Source organism: Cheilinus undulatus, linkage group 17 (genome assembly GCF_018320785.1).
Source record: "Cheilinus undulatus linkage group 17, ASM1832078v1, whole genome shotgun sequence".
NCBI classification, from domain to species: domain Eukaryota; kingdom Metazoa; phylum Chordata; class Actinopteri; order Labriformes; family Labridae; genus Cheilinus; species Cheilinus undulatus.
In genome coordinates, this window is record NC_054881.1 from 10998359 (window position 1) to 11015321 (window position 16963).

Consider the following 16963-nt stretch of genomic DNA (forward strand, 5'->3'; position numbering starts at 1 on the left):
CTTCAATGTTTTTGTTTTGTGGATGAATTTCACAAAAGCTTCTTAGAGCTCTCTTGTGATTTTAACCAGAAATGACACTTTTAACTGCTTTTCTCCCTTTGTAAAAATTAATCCATGAAACTTAAACTGTGGTTTCCTGTCCAGTAAATGCATCTTATGTTGAGTAGATTTTTTCGTAGTCATCAGTTCAATGTGAGACATAAGCAACAGAGGCGTTAAAGCTGAGCAGCGTCTCCTCTCCTCATCTTTTGTTTTTGTTTTGATTAAGCACCCCATGGAAACAGAATTTACACATTGTGCATTTGGCATGTCTTTGTATTTGACCTCACCACAAAATGGACACTCAGTACTCTCCGATGTCACATTCTTATATATTTAGGCTTTGAATAAGAGTCAGGAAGTGAAACCAGTTTGGTGAACTTGATCCACCACAACAACAACAACACTGCAGTTTATTTCAGGTCTCGTTTTACGCTGTCACACTGCTATCCGTAGCTATTTAGCTGTAACCCCAGTCTGATCCCTTTTAAAAACTGACCCACACGGCTTTATTAATACTGTACACATGTCAGGCGAGCATGCATGTCAACAGATCTGCTGTAGCGTGATTGTTTACATTCTAAATCTGGGTTGCTGTCGTTGCCGAGGTTGATTGCAGAGCACAAACTTTGTCCAACCAGTTTACTGGGTCGACTATGATATCTCATGCAGGCTTTGTATCAGTGGAGGAACAGATTAAGTCTGCTTTGAGGTAATTAGTAACTAAGATGTTTATTAATGGGTGATTAGGCTAAAACCAGGCATTCCATGGAGAGTGGTTAAATACTGAGAAACAGGGATTTTTGTGCTTTTCTTTTGTCTGATTTCACATCAAGGTAAATATTTTAGTAACTTACTCAAAAGCAAATATTTAGGGGATATTTCATCTTTCCAAACTATCAATTTTTGCACATTTATAGTGTTATAATTAAGTCCCATAATTAAAAACAATCATCGTGAAGATATACAGGGATGTTTTGTACTATCTTAGGTCCAAACTGCATCATTTTTTTAAAGTTGGGTCACCATTTGTTACCATAAAGAAGCCAAAGCAGATAAAGTCCTCAGCATGTGAAACAGAAGAGTCTTGGAGTTTCTTTTTCTCTCAGATTGTCCATATTTGTACCAATTCTTAATTATATTAAGAGGTCTTGCTACATCTCTATTTAAATAGCCTATTCTGTATCAGTTAATCATGAAAATAATCCGCCAATGAATAGGTAATGAGGGTAATGATTAACTGCAGTCTTAAATGCCTTTAGGGTCATGCATGCTGTCCTAATCAAAGTCAAGGTCTTTTTTGTAGCTCGCCCTTGCTCTGAGGCCCCCCCCCCCCCCATGTACGTCCTCCTCCAGGACATCAGCTATAACATTCTTTCACCAAGGAAGGAAAATCTCATGTTTTGGGTACAACTCTGTGAGATCTAGAGTGAGACGTGCACACATCCACATGTACTCATAATCCCTGCTGCCATTACACTTTCTCCTCTGCCTCAGCATTTCCACTGCCTTTCATCACTGCTCTTTGGTCTGTAAAATGATCCTTTAGCTAAGTGCCCAAAGAGAATACCTAACCCTTTGTCTCCCCTCTCCTTTTCTCCTCCTCATCTGTTTGTTGTGCTGATTTATGGCCGAATGGAAGTCAGGGGCCGGCAGATGAATGGGGAGAGGAGTCATTTTGTGATGGAAGGGAGGAAAGAGAGATGAAGGGATGGGGTTGGACCCTGTTTCCCCGAGCCATTAGCGAGTATAATGAGACAAGTGAAAGGCTGTCAGTCAAGCTAATTGGTCACCTTGATTAGGGAGTCCGCTCATGCATTTTTCACTGGCAGTATAAGCGGCCATCACGGCCAACTGATCAAGATGGAAGACAAAGCTCTGTTCTTGTGAATAAAAAATGAATCTTAACCTTCCTTTTAGAAGTAAAAGGTAGAGTAGTTTCAGTTTGTTTTTGTGGGGTTAGAGCCTTTATTTTCAGCCTGTATTAGAGGCACGACATGAAACAAGAAGACCCAGGTGTTAGAAAGACATGACATTAGATGCTAAAGCCTCACTTAGTCTTTTATGACTAGCTAACATAAATGTGATTAATGTGAGCTAATAGCTGACATTAAACCAGGAGGCAACCTCAATGCTTGAATGCAAAAATGCCGTTCCTCTAGTGTCCATTTGAGAATGGCTGCAAAACACAAAGAATCCTCTGTCACATATGTAAATGCTCTATTTACAGGAGTAGTAAACATGTCTAGAGACTGGTTTTGGTCTAAACAATGCATTTGTTTATTGATAAAACCTGTACCAGGGATGAATTTTGCAAAACATAATTGTTTCATTATGAGACTTGATTATAAGACTGACTCTGCATAGATTTGGGTTTGAGTTGACTGGTTGTCACTGTTCTCCATTTGGCTACAAATTAAGATTATTTTGAAGGAGATTATGTGTTTTTTTTCCTGTTTTAGCTCTAAATCTACTCACTCTTTAAAGCAAGTGGGCTAGAGTCAATACATCTTTATCTTCTGTATTAATTAGGGCTGGGCAGTTAATTGCAAATTAGATTAAATCACAATATAGCCTGCTGCAATTTTCAAATTGCAGACAATGCAATATTTCTTTAGCCTGAAATGTGTTAAAATACCAGTTTAATAACTTGTTTGTCTGTGCTTTCTTAATCAAAACAAGCAACAACATAAAAATCCCCTTTAATATGACAACTGATAGCAATTAGAGCAAAAATTGCAATACTTTTTAAAAAAATTGTTTATCCCCAGTTAATTTGATCTAGGCCTAATATTGTGTAGGTTATAATCTAGAATGATTTATTGCTTGTGTTCGTTGAACAACACATAAGATGAGGAACCTAAAAATAACTGCATATTAAAATCGATATATTGGGGAAAAAAATCACAATTCGACTATTTTTGCAAATCCTTCAGCCCTGATATTAATGCATATCTTTTGCTCTTAAATCTTCACAACTAAATTACTAGGGCTGTCAAAAGATCTAAATTGTGATTAATCTCAGAATTTCTGTAGTTAAATGTAGTTAATCTCCCCTTTTTCAATTTTTGTAAATTCACTTATTTGTACTGTCGGTGGTTAACTGTCTGTTTGGATACAGATATGCTTTTATTTGAAAGAAATGAGGAGCTCCAGTTAGATTGAAGATTATGGTGTTTTCATTGGGAAAAGGAAGTTGTTATGGATTGTAAGAAAAATAATACAGGAAGTATAGAAAATGCAATGGTTAAAAACACAAGGTACACTTGAGTTTTGACTTGTCCTCTGAGCTGGCTGTGAGTTTTTAGATGAAATGAGACATTAAGGAGCAGTGGTGGACTTATTTGACATCACTGTGGCTGCAGGGAGATTCTGCAGTAGCTTAACTAAAGTGTGCTGATAAGGACAATAAAGCATTCAGTATTATTACAGTTTATGCATCATGGTTGGATTTACTTTTTTCATCTATCCACCACTGTAGAGGATGGATTCAAATACCAACCAGCCACAGACTTTTTTTGCAAGCTGCTCTATTTTAACAAGCAGCATTATTTAATCAGTTATGATATATAAATCAAGGCTTATAGTAATCAAGCTATTTTTTATTTAATAAGAGGGAGTTGTTGCACAAATAATCCAAAATGTCTCTTATTTTTTAACCAATTTACCCTGTACTTGGCCAAACAAACGTTTATTGTGATTCCTATAGTGGAGCACTGTAATTTTAAAGGCACACTCCTGAATTCTAAGTTTTGGACTTGCTTGGATTTTTTGCTCACTTTCTGCTGTCTCAAACCAAAATTTAGGCTTTGTTTGACTTTTTTGGTCTTGTGACAAGCAAAACATTAGTTCAGACACACCTTTAGTAGAGTGGAGAACTACTCTCACACAGATGCCTGTAAACATTTGACAGCATCTCTGACACAGGGAGAAGGAGGCGGGTTGTTTTGGTCAGTGAGTGTTCAAGGTTTATTGTGCCAGTCTAATCTCAAGCCAGTAAGCCTTAAGCATGGAGTTTTAACTGCAAAATTTAAAACATGTAGCTTCTTAGTCAGGGGTGTGACCAAACCTTTTTGAAAGGAGTGACCCAAATGGGACACAAACTCATGCTGTTATGGCATAAAGGTTGTATGCACGTAACTGAATGAATTTGACTTATTTACCCTTTCTGTCACATCTACTTTAAACTAACAAAAGAGGATAATGTTCTAGATCACATTATGGAGTCCTAAAAAATGCTCTATGTGAGCTTGAGGACTCTGTCTAATTTGTAAATGCGCATTTATTGGCTAATTCATAGCATGCACATCCAAGTTCAGACCAAAGATTCAAAGCAAGATGAAACTCGCAACTGCTTGTAACAGGCCACTTTATGACATCCTAAACACATCCCAGTTAATTCTGCTGGTATTGAAGAAGACAACTGATTGTTTCCTTAACAGTCCCGCTCATTCTTAATTCATTAGTCATCACCATCATAGGTTTGCAGCAAAATTTTAAGGCACATATAAACACAAAAATGCTTTGCTAGCTCAGTCTTGTTATTACCAAAATATGCTGCTGAGAATAATTGTTTTCCAAAGACAATTTTGTCTTCCACATCCTTGAATCTTCTCCCATATTGGCTTGTATAGCCCTGCACATCCTGCTTGTGTGTGCTGCTTATGGAGGGGATGGGAATGTTTATCAGACTGAGGTTTCTGTGTGAGCAGTAAAAAAATAAAATGAAAGAGAGATATGATCATTTCCAAAATTCACAGCCAGATTTTATCTAATGGCATGTTCTGCTTGTTGGCAATTACAGCCTTTCAAACCAAGATTTTCTATTTCTGTTTTCACATTTTCGCTTGCATCACCCTGAAACCAGCTCTCTGCTACTTGGCAAGCTGAATGGTGGGCAGCGCCATTAGACGGCATGATTCAAGCTCGATTCAGACATCTGTGACCATCGCCAGTGACCGTCTCGTCACATCACAAATCTTAGGACTAAACAGGGTTCACAACAGTGTGACTGAGTTTGCAAGTCTTTGCAGGGGGACTCCTTTCTTCAGTTCACTTCAGTTCAACAACTTTATTAATCTCTCAAGGGCCAATTGGTTTCAGAGCAGCTTTTATATGAAAACATAGATAAATCACAGTGACACAGAGAGCAAGTGTAAGCTAGAATACTCAACGACAACACCTATCTGATTAAACAGATATGCAAATAAATTATTATGCTGCAAAATTAACACATTGTAAAAGATGCTACATTGACACTTGGAAAAATGTATGACCAGCCTATTCCATCAGAGTTGAGACACATCTGGCTGCAGACCTCTAAGGTGGGGCGTTCTGGGTTCATTGTTCATGTTTTTCCTTAGTTTTTAGTGTGTTACTTTTTATTTTATTCCCCCTTACCCTAACCTTGACCTTTAGGGTTCAGGTGCCTTGTTTTTTTTTTCATAAAATTCTGCTATTGTGAAAAATAGCCACTTACCACAACCTCTGACAGAAAGTGGAACGTGGAATGTACTTCATCCAGTACATTTTGGTTCTGGCTTGGGTAATGTAAGTCACTTCCTGCCCCACAGTCGAGGTCGCCCCATTATAGAGGTGTGCAACATATGAGCCCAAAACACCCCACCTTAGAGGTCCGCAGCCAGATCCTCTTGGCACAGTCTGGATATTGAGTTTTAACATAGGTTCTACCTCTTACAAGGCAAATAGACAAACATAGTTTAGGTTTTTTGTGGGTCTAAATTTGAAGGGGGGTCCATGCTACCCCTGGCTGCCTCTCTGGTTACATCCCCGCTCCAAGCTGCCAGTGACTCAAGTAACATCATTTGAGACAATTTTCAAAAGCTTTGGACCACTTTAGTAAAAAAATGTAGAAGTAGTCATGCTCTATGAACTGACATTGTGCAAATTTGAGACACCCCCATTGAACTACTATGGAAATCTCTGGGAATTTAATTTAACACAATAACATTGTTAGTACCATACAGTGGCTACTGTTAAAAAAAAGTTAACATCTCACTTTAAAGGTCATTTATCCAAAATCTTCTACAGTACAATTTGTTTCTAGCAGTTAGAAATCGACCCTAAATAAAGAAGCTCGCCACTCTGACAAGGAAGTGAAACTACTCCTGACAGAACTTGTCGTCATCTAAAAACATGTGTGCTCTTTCACATGAACAATTTGGTAGCACATAGCAGCGATAAGAGAGCGTCAAGAGGAAATGTAGTGCTTCCACATCCACAAACAGTCTCTCAAAAAAGATAAGCTTGAGTTAGGCTAATGTTTCTGAAAAGATGCACACAGGTAGACTGGAATACAGACATAGAAATCCACATTTTTGTGCTGTAATATTAATTTTTCCCTTATCTGTGTTACAGAGGGTGTGGCATGATGAGCGGCAGCAACATGGAGCTGGATCGCTGCAGTCAGCAAGGGTCAGTGGAGAGTCCGACTTCATCTCTACGGGGGCTGGGAAGTGCCAGTTTGCCCACTGCCTCCTCTGACAACCTGTCTGCAGACGCTGGTAGGTACTTCACTAAAACTCAGGCTGTTTAAAGCTTTATTTGAAGAGTTTAGAGGTGCAAGATCCAAATAAAAACATGCATAAAGGGTGCAATGTTCATTGCTGGCTTATAAAGGAATAGAGAAGGCAAAAGAGATTAAATAAATGCAAACAGTTTGCCTCTTTTCTGCAGATTATATCAACATGGCATTAGCATTAGTTGAGATTTGTTTGTCATGTTTGATGACTCCTCTGGCTGTTTTTATCAGTTTTAAGTCTGAAGATGAACTTTGTCCAGGGTGAAACTGTGCAACATCAGTGAGAAGAGGAAAGGAAACAGCAAAGTTTTCAAGCAGCTGTTGATCTTCATACCTTCCTCTTTTTTTGGTTTGTTTTGACCCTGTGTTCATTTCATGACTGAGCTCATGATTTCTGCAATTATCAAAACCCAAGACGTGTTTGGGAATGAGTGGCATGCGCTCTTGGTTTAGAAATGAATGTCGCTTTAAACCCTGGTGGCACTCAGACGTTTGTAATCACTCAAACTTCCTGGCCAATGTTGTTTGAAGAGATAATTATGGACTCTGATAACGAGGGAAAAAGGGCTTGGCTACATCCTACAGAGTATTTTTTTCTTTACAGTCTTCCTAGTTCTGAGAGAGCAGTTATTGAAGACTGCACCGCTCAATTATCTCAGTATCTGTCTCCTCTGGAGCGATGTAAGCTCCAACTTTTAGTCTTTAATTGACAAATGGATAATAATTGGATGGAAGATGTTTTCAGTGTCAGCTTGAATCCTGGATTGTGGAAATTTCCAGCTCTTAGGAGGATACGAGGTATGTTTTTCAAGACAGGCGGAGCGGTAGACGGTGACAGACGGGTTGTAGTGAATAAATCACAGACGCAGCTGTCACACGAGGGTTTATGAGCGGGTGGGCTCTTTGAGGGAAGAAATTAACTCATACCAGTGAGAAACAAAAGATATATAGAGTGATTTTAGTAAAAGAAAAACCTCTTAGTAGTGTTTGGACTCTACAGTTTATTTTGAAACCAATCAGATTACTATTATTTATGGCATACATTGAAAGTGACAGCAACCAGCCAGTTAGCATAGCCTAGCACATAGGCCTACATCATCTTTACTGTTAAGTCGTTAACACATTTGTCTTACTTTGAAGTAAAAGTTAAGAAAAGAGAGTACTATGACGATTTTTGTTAATTAGGGTGAAGCTATGCTAGAGTCTTTAATGTTTTCTTGCCTCTTCTGAGGCTATACTAAGCCATTACATCCTTCTGTTGCACAAAAGTGAAGCCAAAGTAACCATGTGACATATCTAACATTGCACTGGTGACATCATTTTAGTAAGGCTGTGTAAATGTGATCTGGCTAAAGGAACTAGGGAATTTTTGCCATGCATTTATTGGCTACCAATAAAGCACCAAAGTTCCCCCATGTCTGTACAGCCCATAAGAGATCTGATTCTTGTCCAAGTTTGGCGCAGACATTCGTTTGTATGGAAGTCTTAATGACTCTGTTCTTAAATTTTGTTACCTTTTCTCTCATTTTGCCTCTACTATGCTAATCACATTGAGAATGCCTTAATTAGTTAACTGAGCTATTGCTCACTATGATTTTTCCCGCTTTTTTGTACATCAAAAGGCTTATTTTGACAATGCTAATCATAAGAGGAACACTTGATCTTAATCAGAATGATTATCAATAAAAAAATGTTTATTTTTACTCATGGCTGTAACTGCAAAATTATTTAAATATGTTTTCTATCGTAGCTGAATATTTCGTGGGTCATCCTTCCAAAGCAGGACTTTTATCGGCAGGTATTAGCCTAAAATGTTAAGCAAGGGTATCAGCAGATATGCACATTTTTGCTGATTTTTACAACTTATATATCAGCCTGTAAAAATCTGCCTATATCCACTGTACATATCAGCCATATGTAAAAATGAGTTTTGGTAGAGTTTTGGGCAGGACAAATAAACTACACCAGCTAAAGTTTTTACCCATCCTCAGTCCTTAAGTTTTAAAGTATGTTTTTAAGACAGAATTTTTAGGTCTAAACCACTTTTATTTATCAGTATCAATATCGGTATTGGCTAAAATTAATTTGTTATTATATGTCTATCTGAATAAATCCAATATCCAGCCGCCCACATGTCCCATCTGTTAACATGGAGCTGGCAGGCTTTATGGTCTATACTGCTACCAGTCAGTAGGGGAGCTCCCGATCTTTTAGCCTCACTCCAAGACAGCTGGTGCCCTTTCCACCTTAATCAGTAGGCGGTAGGTTATTCCAGCATTCCACGAATGGATTTTTTTTTTTTTTTGTTTAAATTGTGTCAAAGGAACTTTAAAATAAAAAGTAGAATCATTTTTCAACTAAGGGATGGTTTTACAAACTTCATGTCCCTTATTTTAGTAATAAACTGACTGAAACTAAGATTGAACTGTATTATCATTCTTCTTTCAGTGGCTGATGTGCTGATATGCTGATGACATTGTTCTTTATTTTCCAGGATCCCGGGATGCTTCTCGGATGTCTTGCTCCTCTCCATTCCCCAGGAGCCCAGCTGCCTCAGCTCCTGCGTCTCCTCACCCGCCTTCCTCCAACAGCTTAAGCGTCCAACCACCTCCACTCCCGGAGAAGAAGTTGGTCAATCGCACCTCGTCTGCTCCAGACAGTACAAACGGAAAACCCTTCGTCCGAGCCTACCCACGTCTCCCGTTCACTGGCTCTGAGAGCAACGTGTGCCGACCTGCCGATGGCAGCTCCCGGTCCAGTTTACCATCCAGCCCTGTTGATCCCCGTCCTATATTCTCTTCCAATGAGTCTCTGGAGCGGTGCCATGCTGTGCAAGGCCGATCCTCCAGGTCCCGTACTCTGGATGAGCCTCTGAAGACTCATGGGCGTCTGGGCGTCCACTGTCGTAGTAGCATCACTTGCTCCTCTTCTCCGCAGCTCAGTGCGCCATTTCCAGCCTCAGAACCAGGTCTAGCACCAAATCTGGGCTCCAGCCTGCAGCTTCAGACTCTTCTGAGTAACATAGACAGTAGAGAGGGGGTGTACTCCAAACTGGGAGGCCTGTACGCCGAGTCCCTGCGGCGATTGGCGTTAAAATGTGAGGACCACTTCACTCGATCGCAGAAGAATCCACTGAGGTTCGAGGAGAGTAACTGGTCTCTGTTCAGGCTCACCTCTAACAAGCCCAGCTGTAACTCTGGAGATGCTGTTTACTACTCTGCTGCCTGCGCTTCAGACCCCAGCAACTCCTACGCTGTCAAGGTACGCTGCTAAATAATAGGCTCCTTTTTAACCTTTTAAAACATCGCACTCAGTCTACACAGTTTTAGTGAGCTGTGATTTTATAAACAAGCTACAGAAGACAGTATTAGATTATTATGGTGGTAGATTCTAGTTGAGTGAAGAAAAGGATTTATCCGCTGGACAAATGAGTAGCTTAAGCTGTCTTCAGACCATCTGTGTCATTGTTTAAGGAATATTTCTACAGTCAGTGTTGTAAATTGATCTTTAAGCCAGGATTTGACAGTTTAAGTATTGAATTAGGAGATTAAAACAGGGCGTAGGCCTTGCTTGTTCTTAGGATAGACATGGGATGGCCCCATTACAGTACAAACCTTCGGGGAATGTTGTGTAAACAACCAGGAAGAAGGGCGTGAATTCAGTCTCATTGACCTTTGTCCAAAAGTCATGTGCTGTACAAACCAGCCACTGTTTGCACAGTGAGTGTTGTGCCACAGCGTGTGTGCCCACACTCTTGTGTAATATCTCAAGACCCAATTAATCTTCAGATTCCAGGCAGGATTTACAGTCAGACAAACACCCGCTGCAAGGCCACACGCACATTCACACCTAACAAAATACACCCAGGGGATCAAGGAAATACCAAGACAGTTGAAGATAGGGCTTTTTATGCAGTGCTTACTTTAAAGAAGTTTACATGTATTATTTATACTTAACATGCTAAGAACTTTTCAGCAAAATAGGAGAAGTTCATTCTTTTTTCAAGATTTCATAGAAGGAAGTGCAGTTTAATTTTCTACAGTTTTTAATTTAGAATTCCTTTACACCGCTAACAAGACCATGAAACCTCATGAAAGTACACAATTAATCACAATTAAGAGGTTTTATTTGTAAACCCGATGAGAGCAAACCCTAATACAACTAGAAACTGTTGTATTTCTGATCAATTTTTTAAACTGATGTTTGATTCTGAAAAACACTTGAGGACCATGTACTTTACTTTAGAGCAGCGTTAGTCAACCCTGGACAACCAAAGAGTCAAATTGTTGAATAATACCTTGAAAGAGCCACAATATAAGTGGTGAAAAGTGGCAAGAATGGGTTAAGGGCAATAAAAATGAATTAAATGGGACAAAAAGCAGATAAAAAGGCTAAAGAAAGCATAAAATGCCAAAAACTGGATGAAAAGTGACAAAAAATGAGGAGAAAAGATGGCAAGAAAGACAGAAACTGGCCAGATTTGGGTGAGAAGTGACACAAAAATGGTCAAAAAGTGGCAAATATACGACAAAAAAATGAGTGAAAAGTTACTTAAATGGGTAAAAGGCAGCAAAAGGTGGGAGAATGGGCAAAAACCTGCAAAGAGTGGAAAAAATTGGGGGGAAAAGTGGCATTTAATGGCAAAAGACAGCTTAAATGAGTGAAGAGTGGTAAAAAATATGAAAAAGCAGGATAGAAGAGTCAAAAACTGGAGAAAATTGGGCAAAAATTGGATAATAGTGGCAAGAATAGGCAAAAAGTGGTAAAAAGAAGTGACAAAAGTAGCCTTAAAGCAGTAAAAATAGATTAGAAGTGGCCAAAAATTACAAATAAGGGCAATGGAAATATAAAGACAAATAATAAAGGTTGACAATTAAATCCAAGTGTAGGAAACAAACTGATTAATGTGACTTGCAATGGATTATTTCTGAGGTCAAAGTTTCCCTTTTTTAAGGTTTTCTGGGGGAATAATATTTCAGATTAAGCCATAAAAGAGCCACAAATCGTCACAAAACAGCCACATGTTGAGTATTACTGCGTTATAGCAAGTCAAGTGTCTTAAAACGTGTTTTTCACTCTTTGTTTTTCAGCTGAAGGTTGTCTTTAAAACACATCTAAAGCACTGATTTCTCTTGAATAAAAGCAGGAACTGTTCTGGCATTACCTTGGAGTCCTACTAACAAAAAATCTCTTTCTTGTGTTTCTTGGCTCTTTTCCCTTCCTGCCTCTCTGTGTGGAATTCTTCTTCCCCCTGCCATCTGTCCCTTTCTTCTCCTTTACTTCATCCTCCTCCTCCTCCTCCTCCCTCTGTCCTACCTCCCCAGATCTGTAAGAGCCCGTCCATGGAGGCCAAACAGAGCCACCTCTACAGCCTGTCGGTGCAGCAGAGCATGCCGCCTCACTTCAACCTGCAGCAGGACTGCGGCCACTTCCTCGCTTGTGTCCCCCAGAGCATGCTGCCAACTGAAGAAGTCTCCAATGCGCCGGCTTCGTCGCTGCCTCAGCCTCCTACGCCTGCATCCGGACACCAGGCAGACAGAGAGCGGGTGGTGGTCATCACATCAGAGATCCCTCAACAGACGGCGGCTGACTTTGTCAAGGAGTGGCAGGCGTTTCACAAAACCCAGCCGGAGGTGTACGAACGCCGCGTTTGCTTCCTTCTCCTGCAGCTCTGCAACGGTCTGGAGCACCTGAAGGAACACGGAGTCACACATCGAGACCTTTGCTTAGAGAACCTTTTGTTGGTGCCCCATCAGCGAAAGCCGTCCCAGTTCCCCCAACAAACCACTGACAGTAGCACCAGTAATGGATCCAGCAGTGCAGATAACCAGCGTCACCTTCCCCGGCTCCTCATCAGCAACTTCGCTAAAGCTAAACGCCGCTCCGCAGAGGATGCTGCAGCAACCACCGTGGATCCTCGTATCAAACGTGACCACGCAAGACTGGCACCTGAGATCGTCTCGGCAGCCCAGTACCGCAAATTTGACGAATTCCAGACTGGAATCTTGATCTACGAGCTTCTCCACCAGCCAAATCCATTTGAGGTCAGACCAGCTCTAAGGGAACAAGACTACCGCTGCGAGGATTTACCGCCAATTCCTTCTGTGTCCCTTTATTCAGCCGGACTCCAGAGGCTCGCCCAGCTGCTGCTCCAACCTGACCCCATCAAACGCATCCACATCCAGGAGGCCAAGCGCATCCTGCAGAGCCTGCTGTGGGGCCCCAGGAAGGACCTGATGGAGCAGCAGTGGGAGAGACACGGACACGGGGGAGGAGGCTTTGCCGGCGGAGCCCGACACGAGGGGCTGCTCAACTGGCTGGACGTGAAACGGGCGTTGCTGATGATGAAGTTCGCCGAGCGTTCGCTGGAGCCGGAGAGGAACGCAGAGCTGGAGGACTGGTTGTGTTGTCAGTACTTTTCCACGGCTCACCCTCTGTCACTCTGCCACACGGCTGAACTGCTCTACTCGCTGAAGTGACCACCAAACGTGTGAGCGAAGCCGAGGATGTGTAGTTGTATGTAGAAAATCAATACCTAGACATGAGGGATGGAGATACTGTGAACCTACCTGCAGCATGCATGAGAGCCTAGCATCAAGCTAGCCATCCACTATCAGTGTCCTTCCACAGACTGTCAAGCTTACGTCATAGTGATCTGTGAAAATTCAGCTGTTTTTAGACGTCATGGACAAAATCACTAAAATGTTCACTTACAGACTACTGATACTGCAGTTCAAAAAAGGAAACCATGGACAGTATTCATAATTCTTTAACACAATTACCAAAGTTTCATGTCTGACAGTGTATTGTGTGTATTTATTAAATAACAGTTAAGGCATTTACCCACTCAGAACAGGCTAAAAAGAAGCATAACCTCATTCTGTGACAGCTAAAGTAACGCTGTGTTGTATTCAAATGTGCAGCTAACTTTTATTTTGTCTGATATGTTATTAGAAATACAAAGTCACTCATAGGCTCTCACTATTTCACCTTTTCTCTCTTGTTTTTTCACAGAGAAATGCTGTAAACAGTTAACAACACAATTCAAATCTACAGAACGATTAAGAAAGCAGCAAGCAGCTACCAGTGCTCTAGATAGAAAGAACAGTAAAGGCTTCCTTATTCCAGGAAGTGTCCGAACTTTTCTGACCAGTTTTCAAGTTTTTTTCTGAACATTTTTGACAAATGTTTTTTCTTTTTTGTTGCTGGAGAAAGATTTCAGAACTTACTAGAAGTTTCTGAATATTTTCAGGCAAAGTAAAAAAAAAACAAAATTTAAAATAAGTGTCAGGAATGCTGACAAAATGTAATGACAAATTTTTCATTGAATTTCAGAAAATGTAAGATGAGGGTTTTTTTAATCCAGTGTAAGTTTAAAAGAACTTTTGATTAAGTGCACAACTATTTCCAGTACTTTCAGAACAATTTGGACAACATTTTTGACAAAAGTTTCAGAAATTTTCTTTTGAAAGTTCCAAATCATTTGACAACAGTTTTGAGTTTTTAAAGCTTTTGGACTAAATTCAGAAAAAAAATCAGATTTTTTGAAAATCAGAAAATGAAAGTTTCCAGTAATTTCCGATAAAGGTTTTGGCAAAGGTTTCTGAAAATTATGGAAGAATGTTTTTTATTTAACTCTTAAGCAAGTTTTGAGGATCTTTTGATGAGTTTGCTGCAACAGAAATGATTTGACTAAGTTTTCAAAACTTTTTTACAAAAGTTTCAGAAATTTAAAAGATTTGAAAATATTCAAGAAAAGATTCCAAATTTGTTAGATAAAGTTTCCAACAGTTTGGGATCAAATTTAGAAAAAAATGATAGAATTCCCGCTTTTATTTATTTTTTCCTCAGAAAGTTTCCCATCATTTCTTATGCGTTTTGAATATCTTTTCATAAAAGTTTGATGTTCCTTCTAAATCTTAAGAAAAGTTTTGAAAAAGTTTTTCAAAACTTTTTGACAAAAGTTTCAGAAATTTTCAAATGAAAGATTTCACCAAAAAAATCAACACAAGTTTCTGAATTTTTTTAATAACAGGTATCAGAGTCTTACCAATTTTTTGAAAATATCTGATAAAATCTTTCAAAAGTTCAACATAAGTTTAAAGTTTCTGAAATTTCAGAGGGCTCTTTCATACTGTTTGAAAAACAGTTGATAAAAGTTAACAGAAATATACAAAACTGTAGTTGTGGAAAATTTCATCATTCTTTTTTTAAAAAGCAGATGAAAATTTTTCTAAACTTTTGTCAAAAGTTTTAGAAAGTTGCAAATGAAAGTTTTGAATATTTTCAGTGGAAGTCTCAATTTTTTTTCTGAAAAGATAACAGAATCTCTTGCCATAGTTTTCTGAAAACGTCTGATGAAATTTTTGCAGCAATATTCCTGAAGGTTTCTCAAGACTTCTGAATTAAGTTTTGAACATTTTGACAAAAGTTTCTGTAATTTTAAAAAACTGATGATAATTTCCAAAACATCAGTTGAGGAGAGTTTTCATCAAAAAAGATTGTTTTAAGGGTTTTTGTTTGTTTGTTTTTTCTTTTTCTTTTTAACTTTTGCCAAAATTTGCAAAAATGTACTAAAGCCATTCTGAAGATAATCAGTGGAAGTTTCTGGATTTTTTTTAAATATTCCAAAACCTTCTCCCCCAAGTTTCTGAAAATTTCTGATGAAAATTTTTATTTCCCTAAAAGTTTCTCAAACCTTTAGATGACAGTTTTGAAAATTTTGACAAAAGTTTCTGAAATGTTAGAGGATGTAGTTTTCATCCTCAACACCATCACACTTCTTAAAAAATTGTTGAAAAATTTCCAAAAGAGTATAGTTGAGAAAATTTTCAACAAGACTTTTAACAAGGGCCAGTGCAAGCTTTTCAAAACTTTTGACAAAAGTTTTAGAAGTTTACTAATGAATGTTTTGAACATATTCAGTGATGTTCCTGTATTTTTTGTAAGTTTCCAAAATCTTTTCCCAAAGTTAAGTTTCCTAAAGTTTTCCCAAAACTGTAGAGGAAAGTTTTGAAAACTTTGGCAAAGGTTTCTGAAATTATAGAGGATTTATTTTTTATTCTAAGGTTTCTCATCCCAAATTGACAAATTGTTAAGAAAATATAGTTGTGAACATTTTCAACAGTTTTTTTGGCCAGTAAACGTTTGTCAAAACTTTAACAAAAGTTTCAGAAATTTACGAGTGAAAATTCTGAAAATATTCAGACATTTTCTATGAAAGCTTGAAAAAAAATTATTGCATGTGCAAAAGCTTCTTAACAAGAGATTTTTAAAAATCTGATTAAATTTCCCCAATTTTTTTTTACAGATTTTATGAGAACTTTTGAGGAAGTGTCTTACTGAAAGGTTAGTTTGATGATCTTGCAATCTCACACAGCTCAGCAGTAATGGGATCTAGCAAACATTTGACAACAGCTGTGATTAATTCCACTGAATAGACGCTCATCTTAGTCCTTGTGCTTTCTTTGACTCCATTTTTGTCATGTTTTGACATTTGTCATAGTGCCTTTTGTTCTCGTGTGCATACCGATGTGTTACAGTGACTCCGAAGCCAAATGTAAATATATAACTGATCATTCGTCCTTTGTGAAACTGGCCTTTCACAGAATGTTCTGGAAACAGTTTTGTACAGTGATTTGTAGATGATAAAAGAAAAATGAGCCCAAGCAGGTCTTATAAAGCCATGAAAATGAGTAGTGGTTAAAATATTTATGATATAATTTGTTATCCTGTAGTAGTCACTGGATTTCCTTCTCTTTATTTCCATATTATGGAGTTCTGTGTTGTTTTGGCACAGCTGCAGCTGGGCCTGTTTGAATTTTGCCTCCTGTGTCGGCTGCAGAGTAAACTTTATAGTATGGGTTTTTTACCCAAAATAAATTCTTAATAAAGCCCTCTGTAGCAGGAATGACCAGCATGTATGCAGGTTTCTGTCCATGACTGACTGTTGTGTCTAATATTGAAGAGAAAAGGAAAAAAAAACATGATCAGACTCACAGCTAATACATTGATTTGATTTATTTTGTGTGCCTCACCTATTTGCATCTATCAATAAACTGTGCATATATTTTCTCACAGTACAATCTGGTGTTTTGGTTATTTCTGTTTCTCATTATTTATTTATTTATGAACTTCAAATTGCCCCAGTTAAATAATAATGCATATAAAAGTATGAAGCTTTATTGTCATAGCAGTGACAGGCTACCCAACAAAACAATGGAATTAAGATATCAGTACATTAAGGCGTGAGAAATCAAGGAGATCAACAACAACAGATCTATAAATAAAATGTCATGTGCAAATGAGCATGCAAATATACTGATTTTTTAAAATATTTTATTTTATGGCTTCATGCGAAATTTTATGTGAAAAAATTGGAAC

The 16963-nt window shown here is 38.5% G+C and overlaps 1 protein-coding gene across 1 annotated transcript in view; it reads left to right on the forward strand.

Moving 5' to 3' along the window:
- LOC121525251 (inactive tyrosine-protein kinase PRAG1-like) overlaps nt 1-16662 on the forward strand; it is a 40622-nt gene extending 23960 nt beyond the window's left edge. Inside the window, exons 4-6 of the mRNA XM_041811136.1 lie at nt 6418-6563; nt 9075-9841; nt 11905-16662. Coding sequence (XP_041667070.1) covers nt 6418-6563; nt 9075-9841; nt 11905-13059 — 2068 coding nt within the window. The 3' untranslated portion in view covers nt 13060-16662. The remainder of the gene's footprint in view (nt 1-6417; nt 6564-9074; nt 9842-11904) is intronic.
- Nucleotides 16663-16963: the final 301 nt, after the last annotated feature.